The sequence below is a fragment of the Epinephelus moara genome, chromosome 7 (genome assembly GCF_006386435.1).
Source record: "Epinephelus moara isolate mb chromosome 7, YSFRI_EMoa_1.0, whole genome shotgun sequence".
NCBI lineage: Eukaryota > Metazoa > Chordata > Actinopteri > Perciformes > Serranidae > Epinephelus > Epinephelus moara.
In genome coordinates this window covers 25,356,613-25,376,980 of record NC_065512.1, presented here as the reverse complement: position 1 = coordinate 25,376,980, position 20,368 = coordinate 25,356,613, and the positions used below count along the sequence as shown (strand labels likewise).

The following is a 20,368-nucleotide window of genomic DNA, read 5'->3' as shown; positions in this document are numbered from 1 at the left end:
AATGGGTCAACAGGTTTCTCAGTAAACATAATGTGTGGGTAGACACTCGTAGCTTACCTGTCTGTCTGTCAACAGTTATTTCTTTTGAGTGCACTGGCTTTGTTGTGACAAAGAAGAGAAACAAAACAAATCATACAACAATCTGTCCTTAATATTATTTTACTGTATATTTTATGTTTTTTAGTGTTTTTAATGTTTTATATAATTAACTCTTATATCCTGTGGTATACTGTGGTTTTGTTTTGTAAAATGGACTTTCAGTTCAACTCACATTTCAGTGTTTTCTTGTTATCAGGCTTGTCATATTGGGTCAAGATGTGTCTGATGAATTAAAGTTACTTTTTTTTGGACCTATAATTTTTTAACCATAATCAACTATTTTTCCCCAATTAATTTCAAGTAGGACAAGATCAACAACTCTGCAACATGTAATCCGGTCAACTTCTTTTTTAAATAGAGTTTTAATAGATTTTTTAAGTAGTTTGAACAATACACAAACAGTGACATAGGAGTTACAGGACAGAAAAAAGGAAAAAGATGATAAGGAAAACAAAATAATAAAAAATAAATAATAATAGTAATAATAATAATGGTAATAATGATAAGAAATGATAAGGTAAAGGATAACACGCTGCCAGCCAGAGGAAAAACAGTACAATTATACGCCAGTTTGTACTATGTCCAAAGGAATGTTGAGGCAGAAAGATGGCATTCATGGGGTAAAGATCATGGGTGGTCAGGAAAGGTCCAACGGAGACCTAGTGTCCTGGCAGATCAAAGCACAGTGTACAGTCCAGTGCAAAGAAGCAGTCCAATGTGGTTGGTCAGCTTGACTCCTCACCCTTTTAATATGTTCAATAAAGAGTACCCAGATTTTTAGAAAACTTGATGACAGAGTTCGACAGATGTAGACAAGAAACCATGTCATGTAGCCATTTTGAAAAGCAAGGAGGGGAAGCAGATTTCCTTTCTCAAAAAATAACCAAATCCGGTCAATTCTTGTCAATGAAATCAAGCAAGTTTTGTCTTAAACACGTATACCTGCTAATTATTTGGCCCTCCCCTTGTTAAAGATGACACATTTGTGTCACATTGCTTCAACATTGCTATCTGATAAATATGAGAGGCTACCATTCAGGCCAACATAATTAGCAACTGCCAAGGCCTCATGTGTTCCTCTGGGTCATTATTAGCACATATCAAAGATATGAGAGCTGTAAACAGCCTCCCTCCAACTTCAAAGTAATGGCTTAAAAGTGATGTCAACAAGAACACAGCACTTTTCTCTCTGAGAGTGGAAAGCCAATGATCTACTCTAAGTTTCAGCCCAGCATTAAGAGCTGTGCTTTCACTCCCATCTCATGGCTCTCATCAGCGAATAGAGCAGACTTACATATGATAGAAATTCTTTCTATGCTCTATCTGTCTGATTTTTTTTGTACCAGCCTGCATCAAATCATGATTATGAGATCAAGTGAGGTGGAACACCAACAAATATCTCCACTCAGAGGAAGTTAAGTGGAGTATAATTTTAAAACAGTAGCTAATAACGATGCACTGCAGTATGAGCTGGAGAAAATGAATGAGTTCCAAATGAAAGTTGCCTTACACATGAAGACAAGCTCACCCTCTCCTCTAGCTTTTACAGACAGTAATCCGCATTAATGATAATGATCAGTGTATGTTTTCTAATCATCTGCATAGAAAATGACGTATCACATCAGCAGCTGTGCAACCAAAGCTGTGTTTGTCTGCAGAGTGTCTTGTCAGCATACATTAGCATCGCTCTGGAGCAGAGCAGGGCGGGAGTAAGTGGGGCAGGATGGGTGACAGAAGGGCTGATGCTGGCACTCACACAGCCTTCTCTCCCTGTGAAAAGCTCTTCAGACACAACAAGAACTACTGAAGCACAAAATTGCCCTCTTGACTTTCCTTTGAGACAAAGTTGAAAAAGTCAGTCAGCCATGCTGGAAGTGGTCAAGAGAAAGAGATGGAGAGAGGCAGACAGAAAGACACAGTGTGAGTTAATAAAAAAAGAAAGAATGCAAAAGGGTGTTGAGTTTATTCTGGAGAGTGGTTGGCTTGCATAAATCGAGGAAGTGTTATATTAGGGATATTGCATTGATGTCTATGTCATTGAGCTGACGCAAGTAACTGGGCATACTGTCAAGAAGCCCAGACAAGATTTTCTGTTGTTAAAGTCCCTCCATCTCATCAGCCTGAATCAGTATGTTTTGGCTGCAGCAGAGAGGAGATTTGACCAAATGAAGCTCTGGTGGGAAGTATGGACACAAACAAAAAGGGACAAATCCAAAGTTTGAGGATGTCTGAGTCACGACTTGGCCTCAGAGGGCTTTACACTCTGTAATATGTGGTACACTCCGTTCTGTTTGGATAAGGAAATACTTATAAAGAGAAACAAATGAAGAAACCCCAGTAAGAGCAACAGAGTAGGGATTCAGTGGCATGGAGACAGTGGTTAGCTAGCTAGCAAGCTAGCTATACCATAGCATATAGCATACTCACTGGGGATTTTGAGGGCTGCAACAATTTCTGTCCTGTTTTTTAAGCTAACAGTGTTACAGAGAGTGACTCTACAAGATCCCCAGTCTTTGAAAAATCTTATTCTGTGACTAAAAACTCTCTGACTCATGGCACACTGTCTTTAGAGGTGAAAGGGTGTCAGACTTTAGTCTTTTAGAAGTATTTTCAAAGTAGTGTATAACAGACATTAATCACTTATGATACATCATCACACTCTACTTAACACCAACAATGAAACATTATGATGAAGCATGCTTTATCAGAGATGCATCAATACATATTTCACGTATGATAACTTATGATACTGTATGGACTATTTAAACATACTATGAGTCCTTACTACAGTTGATTGTAGAGGTGTGCATAGGTGAGTATAAGTATTCATAATGCATCATTAGCCCCATCAGTCAGTCTCTAGTTTATAACTAGTCAAGAACATTAGCATTATGTGTGTTTATGAGTGCAGTCATACAGCATTATAAATACATTATAATTCACATTCATAATTATAGATCATAGAGAGCGTAACACAATATGATTATGATTTGATTCAATTCAGGGGCCTGTGATCAATATGAGATGATATTATATGCCCATTTAACACAAGTGATTACAGACAAAGTTGCCATCCCTTTCTTTCCCCTTTCAGCCACAAAAGATAAAAACAACACATAAATAATGTAAATAAGTGTGACCGCTAAAATGCATTTAAGTTTACTTTAAGTTGATTCCACTAACACTCAGAAAACAGTATATGAGATAAGTTAGCTTTCAGGAAGAAACTGAAACCATCATCTTGCTCCTGAAACGTCGGGGTATCTGGCTTAAAACCGTGAAGGCAAACGTTTCCCAACAGCCATTAAATGTAACAACAATATAATTTAACAAAATCATTGAATTAGGCTCAATAACTGTCAAGGTTCACTGATAAATCACTTGTTTTGTGATAGTCACCATTGTTAGCATAAGCTCTTTTACACTGCATAAATTAGCCTAGCGGCTTGCCGAGATTTCCTCTACTCATAGCTTAACATATGACATGTGTTGTTTAAGTTTTTTTCTTACTTACTGTTGGTTGAAGTCACCGCATCTCCAAACAAAACAGCATGGTTGAATTTCAGCCTACATGCACGTTTTTTTAGCTGAACGTTGTCGAAACAGAGCAGCTAATGTTGCTGCAAGAAGTGATGCCAGGCCAGGAAGGTATATTTAATAATGATATAGTTTACATATGGCATGTGCTTTGTCTGTTCATCCATACTTTCCCTAAATAAAATGATCCTTATTATCTTTTTTGGTAGCTTGCCATGATCTACCTGCTGCTGTTTAATGATAACAAAGAAGTTCAGAATAAAGGCATATCCCAGAGATGATGATATGTCACAGTCCCTGTCTCTCATTCCCCTCCTGTCACTCTGCTGCAGTGATTTTCCACTCTCCCTCCCTCTGCTCCACTCTACCTGCCAGCCACGCCCACCTTATCAGCCCAACTCTGCTCACCTGCCTACACAGCTGCAGCTCATCATAATCAGCCCTGCATATAAGCCTCTCCAGCACTCTCACTCGTTGCCAGATTGTTCTTCAGCGTCATGCGAGACTTTCCAGCGTTCATCTCCTGTCTGATCTCCTGTTGCCGACTCTGCCTGTTCCCGACCTGCTCTCCTCGTCTGCCTCCCGGTAAACTCACCTGCCTTCTGTCCCTGACCTCGTGCTCTGCCTCAGTGTTTCTGGTATCTGACTGCTCGGCTGGTAACGACTCCTCCGCCTGGCCCCGTTTATCCTCCTGCCTGCTCCCCATCGGTGCCTCTGCCTTCGCGGACTGCTCATCTGGCTACGACCCCCCCGCCTGCCTCCGATCGCTCCTCTGCTCTCTCCCCGTCGGCACCTCCGCACGTGCAGCCGGCTCTTCGGGCCACGGAGCTTCCTCCTCGTCGTCATCGGCTGAAGTAAGCTACTTCTCTTCCCCTCACACCAAAAGAGAACTGAACTGTTTGGAGCCGGGGGCTAAGGAGCTTCCCCTCGGTTCCACGGCCGACTCCGGCCGCGTCTCTTCCCCTTGTCTGAGCCCCAGAGACTGTGTGAGGGCTTTCAGCCCGAAGAACAAACTTTATTCTGTGTTTATTCAGTCTGCTCCGTACCTTGTTTGCTGTGGTGAAAATAAAGGTCATTACCAACTGTTCCTGAGCACCTGTGTACTGCATTTGGGTCCATACCACACCCCTCTCAATGATATATATCAGTGTTTTCACTTTACATCAATGATAATGGATTCTGATCATTGAAATGATACATGGATCCAGACTGATCGATTGTTGGACCCTTAATATGTAGAGACAACTGAAGTAGAAATGGAAAATTGCACTATGAAGAAACACAAAGATGACATAGGTAAATTGATTAAAAACAACAACAAAAAACAACAGTATCAATTAAATACAAAGAGTAGTAAGTTTTGTAAACTTAGTCACTGCCAAGGAATTTTTGATCATAAAGAAATGTTTGGTGATGATGTAGTTGACCTGAGAAACATCAGTACCCTTCGCATTTAGCATGGTTTATGATGATAAGCTCCTGATTGACTGTAAGATGAGATGTCGACCTTGTTGATGCTCCTGAGTGACACACTTTTTGTCTGACTCGTGTCTGGTGACGTGATCATGCGAGGCTCTGAATGATGTGGGACAGACACTGCATGAGGCTGAAATAATTATTCTGTACATGCTGTGCAAAAGACTTCTCTGATATCAGATTTGTGTAATAATTCAACTTTGAATATTCAAGGAGAACAGCTGAGGCTCATCAAGTTATTTTCTTAATCATCAAAATGACAAGAGTAGTTTTATCACGAGTCATGTCTGAGAAAGTGGCCACAAGAATGGGGCGGAGGAAGTCGTTTTTGAGTAAAGCAGACACACAGGCATCGATTATGTGATCAGTTGCAGCTTTTTAATTAGAGAGACTGGCCAGCGGTTCCAGCCTCATCTTTCAGTCCCACCATAAAAGATTTTATATGAGACTAACAGCCTTAAAACTAAAAAAATGTTCTAGAAAGCTTTGGGAATCTGCTACAATCAATCTGTCGTATCAGGGCATTGTTCCTTCAGCAGAAACAATACAAGTGAAATTTGTGTTTAAACCTTGTAGTCAAGCGGAACAATACTCATTCTGTCACAGTAAGGTTTTCATGAGTGATGATGCATCTGTTTGTTTTGCCATCTCTGTTTCTGAAATCTATTGAGAAATCCTTCTTCTTAGTGGAGGCGGAGTGTGTACGACCACTATTTCATAACCAGATGTCTGACCTTGAAACAGTGAAAGCTGGCTGTCAGACTGAAGATCATCACAGGTCAATGTGCTGCTGCAGGGGAGTTAATTCATCTGAGCCTTGCAAAGATTGGTGCTATGGCCAACTTGATAGCACTGTACAATGACAGCTTTGTTGTTTCCATCTTGCAGATCTCTTAATTGTGAGAAGTAATTAATATTGAAAGAAAATGAATGCATGCAACTTTTTTCTTTAAAATTAAATGACCAGTATTAATGTTGTCCTGTCAAGTGACATCCTCCTTCTTTTGCCCCGTCTTTTTGATTTATTGTATTTTCACTGATCAAAAATCAGTAATGATATACATTGTTGTCCTCTTTGTGGTTTAATGTGATTGTGTTTGAAATACAGAAATGCAAAATGTTGAGACATTTTTAGTAGGCAAAAATCTCTTTTAATTCACTCTGATTTATAACAAGAATCAGGAAAATATTGGTTGTAATGTTCGGCCACGTCACAGCCACCATTTCCTTTATACTGGAGGCTGCAGACAGAGTGGCTGAATCGACTACGGCATGTTGCTGGCATCTGAATTACATTGGGACCCAAATCAGTGGCCCACCAGTCTGTTGCTATGGCAACCGCTGGCTTTACACACTTTGGGTGCCGGCTGGTGTCGTACCAAACGGCACTCCTGCTCTCTCCGTGCCCTCTCAGTCCCGCTGTGTGTGTAAATGTGTGTGTGTGTGTGTGCGTCTTCCTGGCCGTGTGTTGCATTGACTCGGGGCTTCCAGTCGTAGTCTCAGCTCAGAGAGGGAGCGTTCTCAGCCTCAGTCTGCCTGTCACACAGGTAAAACATGCTTTTGCTTCATTAGGAGAGTGTGTCTGCGTCTGTTATTGTTGATTATGGATGTAGATATGCAGGTATGATGCAGCATTTTCTGTATGTTCGAGCAGCTCTTTGTGTACATGTATGTGGGCTATTTTCATGTCGAGGCTCCTATCTCATTTGACATCACTCTGTCAGAGTAATGCTGAGACAACCAGACCAGGCTTTCATCACTGCCAGCTAGCTTTGAGGATGTGACAAGGTCATTTTTTACAGTGCTATGGCTTTGTGAATGTGCATTTCTGTGAATCTATTCATCCATAATGCGTCAATGAACCCTGTGCCCTCATTGTTGCTTTTAAATGTGTGTCTGGAAGTGAGACTGCATTTTGTTTTTATCCTCCCGTAACATATGCATGAAGCCTTTTGAGAATAACAATGGAGTAGTCCAGCTAGGATTTTATGTATTTAATTTATGTTTTAGTCTTTTAAACATTACTTGTCAGTTTTAAATTTGAATAAATGTATATTATCACAACAGACTAATTTTTGAGGAAGATTATCTGGCCAATGTTGCATTTCTTCAATGTCACCAACCATCAAAAAACTAACCATGGAAAGAAGTGTGATTCACGTGGAAATAATATTAAAATTCCAAACACATTGCTCACAATCCTAACTGGATATGGGAGTCAGACAGTCTGTCACCTCAAGAAAACAAAGAGAAAATGCCCTTTTTACAACACGATGAGTCAGAATTACTTATAGACTACCCACGTTTTTTTTTGTTTCTCACCAAAATCCATCTTGAGTCTTAAAATGTATAAAATAAATACAAAGATCCATTTTGAGTCATATATGTCTCTCTTTTGTATTGAGTGAAAGAATATGAAAGGAATCTCCAGAAGGTAAAAGTAATTTCAACAACAAACCCTAGAGCATGTGCACATACAGCACAACTCCTCCTGAAATGGCATCAGCCCATTTCCTCCCATTTCCCATTTTCTGTTTTTATAAGTGTGCACTGGGTAGCAGGACCTTGTTCACCACCGCCTATATTGAACCTCCTTACCTGCAACTGGTCAGCAGTGTCATGTGATTTGTTTCAACTGCATAATGTAGCTTTGCTTCCACTACTGTAAAACTTCAATTAAAAGCCTAGTCCCAATTAAACGGCCAGTCCCTTTTACTAGCCCGGCGTGGCTACACATTTTGACAAATAAAGGCCTGTCTCAATTAGAACCCTGGTCTGGTTGCCAAGCAGTTAATTTTTATAGAAGTTCTACGGATGTATAAAACCAGGTATATTCATATTCCTTTAGTGTGTAAGGGTCCGCTGATGTTAATATTGTTTTAACAGGATGAAGTGGTGTTGAGTTGGTATGTCGGGTGCTGTAAAAACGTTTATCAAAACGCTCTCTCTCTGTTGCCTTGTCTATCCAAACTTAGATTAAATGAATGATTTGCAATTGATATGTTGTTTTTATAAGTAACGTTTATACTGGTTTAAATAAAGAATGTGATTGTATTTCCTGTCTTTGCTGAGCAACAGTTTTGCATGAAAGGAATTAAAGGCCTGTCCCCACAGATGCTTGTCCCAAATATAAGCCTGTTGACTTCGGTTATTTAGCAAATAATAGCCCGGGCTACTAATTGAAGTTTTACCGTATTCTCTTCAAGTTTTATATTAGCTTTTTTATGTTTTTCATCTTGCTTTGAGGCTTGCCATGGACACCATTGCACGAATACACCTAGAGAATACTGGGATTTTTGTCCATTCGTTTTTTTAAAAACCAGTCATTTCTAGGTTTTAGGACTCTGTCTAAACCATGAAAAGCACTTGAAACTGATCCCATGTACCCATGGATGGCAGAAAAGCACTAACATTTTGTCCTCAGCCACATGCACTCTGTTTGGAGGTGTCGTCTGACTTACAAAATGGATCTATTAACACAAATCTGCAGGGTTATTTGACCCCAGGTCTGAGCTTCAGGGGCTGTTTTTAGTTATTTGATGTCACAGCCAATGATTGCATTTGACGTTTTTGCCTTTCAGCTCTTTTTTCCAGTACTGGAAGAAAGGGTTTTTGCCTGGAAGCAGTGAATAAGGTGGTACACGTACATTGTACTTTGCTATTGAAAATGGGAAATGGCTGCTTTGAGTTAGTGAGTGGGCCGTGTTAAGTGTTCCCGGAAGGAGCGTGTGTGTGCGTGTGTGTAATTGCATGTGTGTATGGCTGCCAGCTTGTTTGTGTTGATGTGTGGGCGATGTTAGATAGAGAAAGGTCCTGAAACAGCAGCGGTAAAAGCATCACACTGCCACCCAATCCCACATAATCACTGTTAATATGCATATGAAGGCTGGTTTGATTAGAACTCTGCAGCGCCCCCCTTCAATCAAACTAATGCATGCAGGCATACAGATGTAAGATGAAATTATAGTTTAGTAAATTGTCCCTGTTTGGCATCCGGTTTGGGGCAAAACTGATTTGTACATGAAAACACATGCATAAATCACTGTCACAGATTTAGCTCCTACTTTAAATTCACTCACTCTTTTCTCTTGGTAGGTATCAGCTTGAGCCTTCACCTACTGTACTGTCCTCATTTATCTCCCGCTGCTCACCAGCGTCAGACAGCCAGACAGTGTTGACAGATTCTTCCTGAGTGTTGACACCAGTATTGTCATGAAGAGTGCAAATCTCATATTCTGTCAATTTCCTTGTAAAAGACTGAATTCACTATTGAATCTCATGAATGTCTGCGAGCCGAAACTGCGTTTCACTGTCACCTTGAACAGATAAAAGAGGGAGAAGGAGAATTGTATCTGCAGTCCTGCTGTTCACAGTCCGCCGCAGCAGTCACTCAACCAGCTGAAAATATTCACCAGCATCAAATATCCCCACTCTCTCTCACACTAACTTCCATGGTTCAATTCGGGCCGGGGACCTTTGTTGCATGTCGTAGCCTCTGTCTCTCCGTGCACTCTCTGTCTCCGTCTCCACATGCCAAACAACATCTCGAGAAAAAATGCTGATACAGTTGGATTCAGCCCAGAGTGGTTGGTTTCAGTATGAAATAAAGTGTATAAATCTTGTTTGGCAGTAGCTATATAATCCCAGTTTCATTTTTAGTCTGCACTTGTAAAGGGATGCTGGGTTTCCATAGCGACACCCACAGCCTTCACTAGCAGCTCTAGCTTCCCTGCAGTTATGGTAACAATTTCAGCTCCTTCACAGTGGGTTTCATCGCAGGTTTTGATGACATGATTCAAAAATACAATGAAATGAAATGGCTGAAAGAAAGAGGGGGGGTATTTTATGTGTTTAACATTGATATATATCCCATTAAAGTGAACTTAGCGTCATGCTGTCCTTATTAACATCCTGCTTCTTATTACTCTCACTTAGTTATTTCACAGATTGAAACCTGGCAGCTGCCCAGTACAACCACAGTGCCCTGATGTACTGGAGCAGCTGGGGATTTACTGCATTTTTCTTTCCAGCCAGTCCTTAGATTAAGTAATTCTTTCAACTTTAAAACTGAGGACATTTTGTCTGAATGACCTTGTGTGTGTCTGTGTGTTTGTTTTCAGAGCAAGTGTCAGCGCGGATCGTGCAGGAAGTGACGGCAGAGGCAGTGGCGGTACTGAAGGGAGAGCAGGAGACTCAGAGGCTGCCATCAGGTAAGCCACATCCACAGATGAACACACACTTGTACAAGTGCTGTGCTCCTTCTTCCATCCAGTGGTCACAGGGTGCTTGAGCCTATCCCAGCTTGGCACTGGCAGGGTACATGCTGGATAGGTCACCAGTCATCAGTACACCTAACCTGCACGGGTGGGAGGAAACCGTAACACCAATACTTTTCTCTATTTAAAGGTGCAGTGTGTAGAGGAGGGATCTATTGGCAGAAATGGACACATGTATTATCACCTAAAACTAAGAAGTGTTATGTTTTTCTTAGCTTAGAATGAGCCCTTTATATCCACATAGGGAGCAGGGTCCTCTTTTGTGAAATCCGCCATGTTGCACCACCATGTTTCGACTCTAGCCCAGAGGAACAAATCAATCACTGGCTCTAGAGAGGCCCTTTTGTGTATTTACATAGGGTAGGGGGCATAACGACAGGTAGTGGGTATGAAACTAGCCCTTCGAAGCGAGGGATTTCAGATGCTGACTTGCCAGCGAGGGATAGACGTCGCCATGGCTACCACCGAGCAAGAGACGGGGAAGAACGTTCATACATGGCTAATGTTACCGTCCTCAGGTTGCTTGTTAGCTAGCTAGCTAGCTCGCACTATCTGGCGTCTGTCATCTGTCCTGTTCTGGAAAATTGTCGGATTTTTCACACTACGATAACACGCCAGCTAGTATAACTATGCTGCCTCGTAATGTTAGCTGGGTAGCTACCTAGCTAGCTAGCATAAGTCCCCTGTCCCCTGTCGTTCATCAAACGAAGCATGATGAATACAGCAAACGTGATAGGTAGGATGAAGCTTCCTGTTTAAAATAGTTACGTGTGCGTGAACATAACCGACGCAGTGACGTAGTGAGTGGTGTCCCAATTCCTAGGGAAAGATTTCAACCCCTACCCCTTGTTGCTTCATTTCGAGGGCCAAGGGGTAGTGGGCAATGGCTAGGGGTAGGGCAGTGGACAGGGGGGGGTATTGGGATTGGGCCTAAATCAAGACACTAATCAAACTACATGATGTGACAAAATATTGCACACACACACACACACACACACACACACAAGCCAGGCCTGTCATTCAAAAACTTTTTTTTTCTTTCACAGGAAATTATGGTGAGAGATGATAACTCTCTGTTGCAGACAGTGTTACAACAGGGTGTCCAGTAGAGCAGTGCAGCAGCAAAATTGCAGAGGATTGCCAACTTAAAAAGACCACCGTATCTCAAATAGTGCATAAAAGACATGTTGCGGGGAGGAGAGTATCAGGTCTGAGTGTGGCAGTTATCTCCCTGAGCTAACTCATGTGCTTTGCTGTATTTGCTCACCTCAGCGAAAGGAGACTTGGGCTGATTTGTGAGGGAATGGGAATAGGAAAAGAAAACACTTCGCATAGGTTTATTAAAAAAAGCAAATGGCAGAATTAAAGTGGAACTCCACCGATTTGACACATCAAAGTATGTTTACAGGTGCTGTAGAGTGCTACTGCATATGTGAGAAAAAAGTAAAGCCTTTTATGGTGTGATTATTGCCTCAAGTGGTGTCACTAAAGTCAGCATTCCCTGGGGCTGAAGACTGTCAGAGGCATGAAAATAAAAACAAATCTGGGAATGTGGAGTTACCGCACTTGGCTACTGACGTAACACACCCGCAACTTTGACTACTAACTATTGGTGGCCAAGTGGCATCGTGGGTAGGGGTTTAATTCACAAAAGTCACAGTTTGGTTCGGTACGACACACTGGTGTCACAGTATGGTATGGTTTTGAAACAGCACATAAGTATCATCAAGCATTGTTTATTCAGGGGAAATTGATTGAGCATTAAACTCTTTACAGCAATGCCCTGAGGTAACATTCAATGGGCTAGAAGGATACAAATATATAATTGCAATAAAGTGATGAAAAAAGTCCATAAAAACAAATTAGTGGCAGCAATGTCTATCAGAAATTATAAACAGCAATAAATTTAAAAAAAAAAAAAAAAACGGTAAAAAGATGAAAAAGTTAAATAATTAAGAATGGAGTAAAGGACAGAAACTATTTTTTTTCCATCTTATTTTGTTTTATTTTTATTTTATTTTATTTTATTTTCAATTTTAATTTTAATTTTAATTTTAATGTATTTTATTCTATTCTATTCTATTTTAGTTTATTTTAGTTTATTTCAATTTAGTTTAGTTTTTTATACAAAGCAGGAATTACAGTCTGGTTTAAAATACATTAAGCATGTTCTTAAACCCCGTATTTCCTACTACAATTAGATATCGCTGACTTACTGCTGTGGGGAGAACCTTAGCTTGAAGCTGTTGTTCCTTGTTTTTGTCTCGATCCACTGATTGACACGCTGGGCTGATATAAGTTGACGTGCCTGAAGTATTCCCACTGATGTAAAATACTGTTGTGTAGTAGATTTGATAAACCATTGGTTTTTTTATCCATCACTCCCTTGCCATCGCCCTCGTGATTCCAAGTGAAACCAAAGTGGCTCGCCAGGCCTGTAGGTTATTGGAGGATCCTCTATCCCTGGTCTAGTAATGGCGTTACAGGCATTTCTAACCATCTTGCAAGCTAGCTTAGCGTAGCGTGCCTCCCAGCATTCAACAAATCATTTGGTTTGTAAAGCATACTGAACCGAAAGCCTCGTACCTAAGAGTTCAAAACAAATAGTTGTATTGTTACATCCCTAATTGTGAGTAATGTATGCTTGATAACAATGGGGAGCTTGTGGATTAAAAAAGATTATATCTCCGATTCTGCTGCATCAGTTTTTTTTTTGTTTTTTTTTTCTTAACTGTCCACTGGGAGCCCGACAATTCAAGTCACTGGTAGCTGATAGCCAGCATGACAGAGTTGCAGAGGCTGAGTTCAGGGGCGGACTGGCCATCTGGAGGTTCTGGAGAATCACAGAACGGCCGGTACTCCAGGACGGCCAGCGGCCGCCACGCAGTCAACACCGTTTTTTTTGTTTTGTTTTTTTTACCTCCCTGATAATCTACTGTTCCACGTCCAGTCTGCTAGATGGCAGCCTTTAAATTGGATGCCAGCTGGCCCATAGATATCTATGAGCCGGCCGGCCGCCAATCAAATTGAAGAAGAAGGAAGCGCATACCATATGCGCACCGGTTGTTGTGGGCTGGGCCGAGTCAAAGTCCAGGGCTGTTTTTTTAGTCCCAGTCCGCCCCTGGCTGAGTTGTCATCATTTATCTTCAGCTTGATGATTGTACTGTTTCTTCAGTGCTGGTCTAGCACATACCTGTATAGCTCTTGATTATATACAATTGAACAGCCACAGATGCTCAGAGTCCTTTACAATATGTGATTTATATAACTATACTGTATCTTCTTCTTCCTCTGTCTCTCTTTATAGTTGAAGACACCACAAATTTGCCTCCCTCTCCTCCCCCCTCACCTGCTGCAGAGCACTTTGGTCCTCTGGAACAAGGTAGGCCAAGAACGCGATGAGTGTTTTTATGAGAGTATGTCTCTAATGGAGGAGGTTGTGGTTTCCTTCTTTTCCATGACTGAAGCCCTGGAGTTCTGTGGTCGCAACCTCATTAGGGTACTGATGTTGGTTGGCTCCGGGGCTACTCTTTAATCCCCCCACCCCCTCTCAGGACATGCCCCACCTACAGGGGACAAACCACACATTGGTACCCTTTCAAGAAACATGTACATACCAGAGTTACTAAAAGCAGGAACATGTTCTCCATTTTTCACACATCCATTTCTTCTTAAATCCTGCTTCCTCCTCATCGTACACGTGGAACAGATACGACATGTATCTTCTTCTTCATCACCATTTATCTCTAAAAGAAAGAAGCACTCACATGCATGAACAACTCGTTATAAGTGCACTCTTTTGTTATCATCCTCTTCTTCCATTTCCCTTTCTAACATCCACACCTCGCTGTCTTCCCACACACTAATTTGACAGCCAATTTAGGTAACCTTCCAACTTCCTGTTGTTTGTGTGATCGGTTGAGTTATGTCTTTTGTTTTGCATGTCTGATCATGGTGTTTTTGTGATTGTTGTCTGTCAGTCTTTTTTGTACAGTGTTTTATTTTTTGATTTATTTGTGTATGTGGCTATGGCTACAGGTAAGAGTTTTAGCTCTATAAACATTACTTGAAGACATTGCTGCCCTCAAGCTATAGCCAAAGACCAAAGCAAAAGCCCCAGATGAACCTTAGTAATAAAAGTAAGGTGTAAAAATGAACCAAAATAATAAAGCCTCCATGAACTATATAAATGCAATGCAGGTGAACTGGATTATCTTGGTAAGCTAGTTAGTTTCAAACTAGGCATGCTAGCATATAGCTAAGCAATGCTTATAAATGGCTGAAAATACTTTTTACCTTAATTTAGGAGGTGCTATGCTTCAACTTTATAACAGAATTTGTTCTTCCCATTAGCATTTTGATACGTTTTGATTCTTTTTCTTTGACTTCGAATTGTAGTTGAAGCAACGCAGTGAGATTTTGGTGCAGCTGCCTGCAAGAAATGGTTGTACAGTGTAACTAAATCTTCAGTCTGCTTCATGCTTGGCCTGTGTCTTCATGTCTGCTCCATTTGCAGTCTGGCTGGAATGTAATGAGAGAGTCTGTAGGCGGGTCAGCCATGCACCAAATACAGATGGTCAGTTGTGGCAACGTTGTGTTTTCGTTTACAGAGCCAGAAGTCAGGACTGACATGTATAGTATGAGTTTCCTACGGAAGGCGACAGTTTGGTGTGTTCTTGACCAAATAGAGTGGTAAAGAGGTTTAGTTGTTTGGGGTGTTGGTCATGATACAAAACCAGAAGGTATTGACAGACTAAGTCATCTCATGGCCTTAAAGATGATGTTCTTTTAGATTTGATTTTTTAACCTACACAGGGGTTTACCCTTTGTTGTAAAATAGGGATTAGATGGTGTCTTTGATTGGATCCTCAGGTTTGTCCAATTACAGAGGTTTGCTTGTGTGGTGGCAACACACGTTGCTGATTGTGTTTCTACGATGCTGCTGTATCAGTATTATAATTGTTGTTGTAAGTGTTTGTGTTGTACGTCTTTTATTTAGGTTAAATCAATTATACGTGACGCAGTTCATATTATCTTCTTTGAATGATGCCAAACGAGTGTGTGTACTAATTTTGTTTGTTCCAGAGTATGGCTGGCCCCCAAAGCTTTGTCACCTTTGAGTTGCTTGTCACTGTCTCCTTGTCAATGTCCTGTGTGTTGTGTTTCTCTTGCTCTCAATCAAGTTTTGTCTCCTTCTTGCATTCCCCTTTCTGGTGACTCTCTCTATTTTTTGTTGCCTATTTTAAATTTGTCTTTTTTGTTTTTGTCGTGGTCATTTTTTTACTCCTCAAGCTCCCTTTTCCCTGCAAAAAAATGTCCATCTTAAGAAGTAATGTAAGGATTTATCTAGCAAATAAGATGTCGATTTTGTATCATTTCAATATATAATTAACATTTAAAGACCAAAGCTGGCCCCAGTTTAAGTCATAATTGAGTATGACCCCTTGTTTAAACAAGTATTGTCTCATAGATATGAATTCCAATTAAAGACCAGAAGCCAAAAATAGAAAGATACATTTCCAAGTGAAGTCACTACGTTTCCACGAAACAACATTTTACTTCTATTTCTTACACAATTTAATTCTGCATATCAACAGATGGCAAAAGGCTGAAACACCCTTAAAGCTGGAGTAGGCAGTTTTATTTTGGCATCATTTGGCAAATATTCCATAATAATTTTTGAGCAAAAGTAATTAATGTAGTCAGAGAGAAAACTAGAGTTCTGCACCTCCTGTGCTCCTCTGTGTTCAGGCTTTAGAAAATCCAGGCAAAGATGGGAGACTTTGGTGAATCAAAAGTCATTTCAGAGAGAAACAACATTGCTGTTTGCTGTTCTACAAATACAGGGGCGTGTGCACATCCCTTCAGTGAAAGCTTGATTCAATAGTGGAGAATCCTGCAGAGAAAACATCACAGTTTTTACATAGAGCTGTCCTACAGAGAACTCAGCATGCTAATGTCAGTGCGCTTAACAGGGAGGTACAACTGTGAGTCATCCGCATAACAGTGAGAAGAGACACCATGTTGATGGATGACATCACCCAAGGGGAATGTGTATAATGAGAACAAAATTGGACCAAGGATTGACCCTTGAGGCACACCGTGTTTGATATGGGAAATGGATGACATGTTAACAGAGACACAAAACTTCCTGTTTGACAAGAGTGCGGGGAACCAGTTTTAGGCAGTGCCAGATACACCCACCCAGTGCCTTAGTCTGTCTAAGAGAATGTCATGATAAATTGTGTCAAAGGCTGCACTTAAGTCCAGCAGCACAAGAACTGAGCACATGCCTGTGTCAGCATTCATTAAAAGGTCATTAGTGACTTTGAGGAGAGCTGTCTCAGTGCTGTGATACTGATGAAAACCAGATTGAAACTTTTCAAATATACTGTTGTTTTCCACAGCATCAAGAAGCTGCTTTGAAACTGCTTTTTTTTCTAGAATCTTATAAATAAAAGGCAGTTTAGAGATGGACGGTAATTTCCTAAGAGGATTGGATCCAGCCCAGGTTTTTAAAGGACTGGTTGGACACAAATAGTTTTAAAGTAATCTGGGACAGAACTAGTAGACAGAGAAAGCAAACTGTGCCCAAAACAATCAGTCACCTCAAATAAAAACTTAGTTGGAACTATGTCAAGGTGCATGTTGGATACTTTCATATGATATATGATTTCTATGAGCTCAGACAGAGTAATGGGGGAAATTGCTCAGGGAATCACAGTGCGGGTAATCAGCATCCAAAAATGTAGTATTGGGAGTGATACCAAGTCCTATTAACTCCACCTTACCAGCAAAGTGCAATAAAAAGTCTTCACAGTCAGCATCAGAGTCTGCAGAGGCACAAGGAGGGGCAGGGTTTATTAACTGGTTCGACAGTCTCTGGCTTTTGCTTGATAGCTAGTGTCAGCAAAAAATGTTGCACATTTACAATCCGTTGTTAGTGCAGTGAGCTTGTTTACTATATTACATGAATGTAGCTGTCACGCTGAAAATCCCACTGTGCCTCATTCAAACTTTAAAACTTTATATAAGAAAAAAAGGAATTGTCAAATATTTGTATTGAACAGTCAAATCAGATTTGACTGTCATAATTTTGAGTCGCGTACAGCCCTAGTTCTTTTTAGCAAAGTTGCAAAGCCTCTGTTCAGTTGGGATGCTATCAATGTTTTCAAAACAAAACTAGACAGGGAGACTCAATATTATATTGAATCACCTTTAAGATGGACATTCTTTGATGCGTTCTCCATTTCTTTATTGTTTACTATTTCCTTTTCCTTCTTTCCTATCCTTTTCTTCCTCTTCGCTCTCTCTTTCAGTCCGTGTGTCCAGATTTCCCTGCAGTTCTTCTCCTTGTGTCTGTCTTGTTTGTAGATGTAGGGGATGAGGAGGAGGCGGGCCCTCTCCGCCGCTTCCAAAATTCTCGGGAGAGGTGCAAGTTCCTCGCCCCCTCCATCTCAGTTTCCGTGCCCGAGGACGACCCCTACCACTCCGACGAGGAGTACTATGAGCACCCATTGTTCAGCCCAGAGTGGACGCACTCGGGCTCTCGCCCCACAGGGCAGGCCGTGGCCTTTAGACAGATTGAAGGTGAACCACGCATGGTTCCTCTTTGCCATTTCCCCCCCTCCATTCCTCTCTTTCTCACTCTGTTTCTCTCCTTTCTCTTTAACACCAACTTCCTCTCCTTCTGTGATTTGACCTCCTCCCTCCATCCCTCCATCCCCCCCTCCTCCCGTCCTTCCGTCTCTCCGTCCGTCAGTTCGTCTCTTCGTCCGTCAGTTCGTCTGTCCTTGTGTGTGTTTCTGTGTCCTTGTGATGTTTGTTCGCTCAAAACCTGAGCAGTGTCATATTTGTTTTTAACAGTCATTTCTTATTATTTTTTATTTTTTATTTCACCCAAAGCCATTGCTACCTGTGGTTGCCATGCCGTTGCGTCCAACACATAGCAGTGAAGTCTCAAAAATAGGACACTTTTAAATTGTGACTCACTCAATGGACATAATACACGACAGCTCTCATCAGCAAGATCACATGGCCACCAAGGTTTTACTTTTGGGACATAAAGTAAGGTCCAAATGGCTTTCGTGAATCTGTCAGTTATGCGGAGCATGATTGATGACCTCCATGCACAGATTCCTTTACACCAATCATCTTCCAGAGTTGTGTTTTGGTTCATTTGTCAAGATGACCCCTCACCCCCTTAATTATGCTGTACCATGTCAAACCCACTACTCTCATCCTATGCTCCTCTCACACACTCACTGTGGCATCAAGGAAGACTTTCAGCTCCACACACATTTTCAAACACTTCCACCTGCAAACACTTTGTCTTTAGAAACAGGGGACCTAGGACCTCAGTGTATTAACACTTAGGCTGTACAAACACACAACATAGCCTTTTACATTATCTTATACGTTATCCGGGCAGCTTCAACAACGGACTTTATTTAAAGCTCTGCCTTCTCCCAAAGCATACTCTAATTGATTTTAACTCCTCCGGTACATTTCACCAGAGCAGCATATTGTGCACAATTCATAACATTGATGAGGCTGAGATAAAAAGTATTGGTCAGTATCTAAATGGCTACATTTATCCATCTGTTTTTTTAATGTATCCATTCATTCAATAAACACAAGGCAAAGAATGTAAAGAGTATGTAATTGACTGTGGTATAAGTTGTATAAATAGTGTTAATGCAGACTGATTCTTAACTCCCCCAGCCTCCCCCAACCCATCATTGTCCAGTTAGCTCTATGTCATATGCAGCAACATTTGTCTGCAAATACATTGAATATAATTTGTGTAACCTACACAAGAACTCTAAATGTTATACAGCAATGGCTGCTGACGACCAAAGCTGCACGCCCCCACGTTGACCATTACACAGTTAAAAATCCAGTCTGTGCAGTGTCGTGAATCTAAGGAGCTCTGCTTTTTACTGTACCGGACTGCAGCTCTTCAAGGTTGTCTCTTCTAAAGAGCGATTGATTTCAGAAGTGCTCTGACCTGAAGGGCTTCTCCAGTAGTGCAGTGTCAGGCCATGAAGTGTTCTTCATATTATTTTTCCAGCCTCAGTTATTAAAGATGGTAGGTCAGTCTGGGTTGAAGGCAAGATGTGTGCAAGAGAAAGAGGGAAGTGGAAATGGTTATACATATATATATATATATCTATATATATTTTTTTTTTACAAAACTGGTTTTTGAAAAAAAGATAGATATTGAGAAAAAATCTCATGCATGCCTATAACCAATAGTTTTCTTGCATACTGGTTACATTTAGCACCCAAAGTAGAAATGCATACAAACAGAATGAAAACAAAAACCACCCATACACAACACTCTGTACTTTATGTGTAATGTACCTATTTGTGTGAATAGACATACACTTTAGGTCATCTTTTCCCTGAGCTGAAAGTGTCCCATCATAAGTTGTGTTCACACATAACCCAAGTCTGTGTTGCCTGTAGTCTTAATGTGTCCCCCTCTCATCCTGTTTTTGAGAAGAAGAGACCATGGAGGCTCTTACAGCTGATTACGAGGAGGAGGTGGAAGAGGAGGAGGAGGAGGAGGAGGAGGAGGAGAGTGCAGAGGCAGCAGAGTCCGAGGCAGCTCTTGATGAGCAGCAGTGGAGCGGGGAAGAGCCCGAGCTGGACAGCCCCCAAGCTGAGCCCTTAGAGCAGGCAGAGGCCATAGACGAGGCCCAGGATCTAGACCTGGAGCCAGACGAAGCAGCTAGTGCTGCTGCAGAAAGCTCTTTGGACAGAGAGGAGGAGGAAGCAGAGGGTGGGGAGAGCTCTGACACAGGTGTGTCCTGCCCTCTGCTCTCCTTGCCTGCATGTTACTGCATTGTCCACTGTATAAGAATGACAGATGTGTCAAAAGGAACCCATAAGCACATAACATAAGCATTACAATTCAGGTGGAATGGCAAGTAATCCTCCCTGCGCTCTGCTGTGGCTGCAAGGCAACACAGGCT

The 20,368-nt window shown here is 41.3% G+C and overlaps 1 protein-coding gene across 1 annotated transcript in view; it reads left to right on the top strand.

The window, feature by feature from the left end:
* Positions 1 to 20,368, top strand: part of map2 (microtubule-associated protein 2) — a 134,776-nt gene that overhangs the window by 77,596 nt on the left and 36,812 nt on the right. Inside the window, exons 6-8 of the mRNA XM_050048797.1 lie at positions 10,233 to 10,322; positions 13,696 to 13,770; positions 17,763 to 17,978. Coding sequence (XP_049904754.1) covers positions 10,233 to 10,322; positions 13,696 to 13,770; positions 17,763 to 17,978 — 381 coding nt within the window. The remainder of the gene's footprint in view (positions 1 to 10,232; positions 10,323 to 13,695; positions 13,771 to 17,762; positions 17,979 to 20,368) is intronic.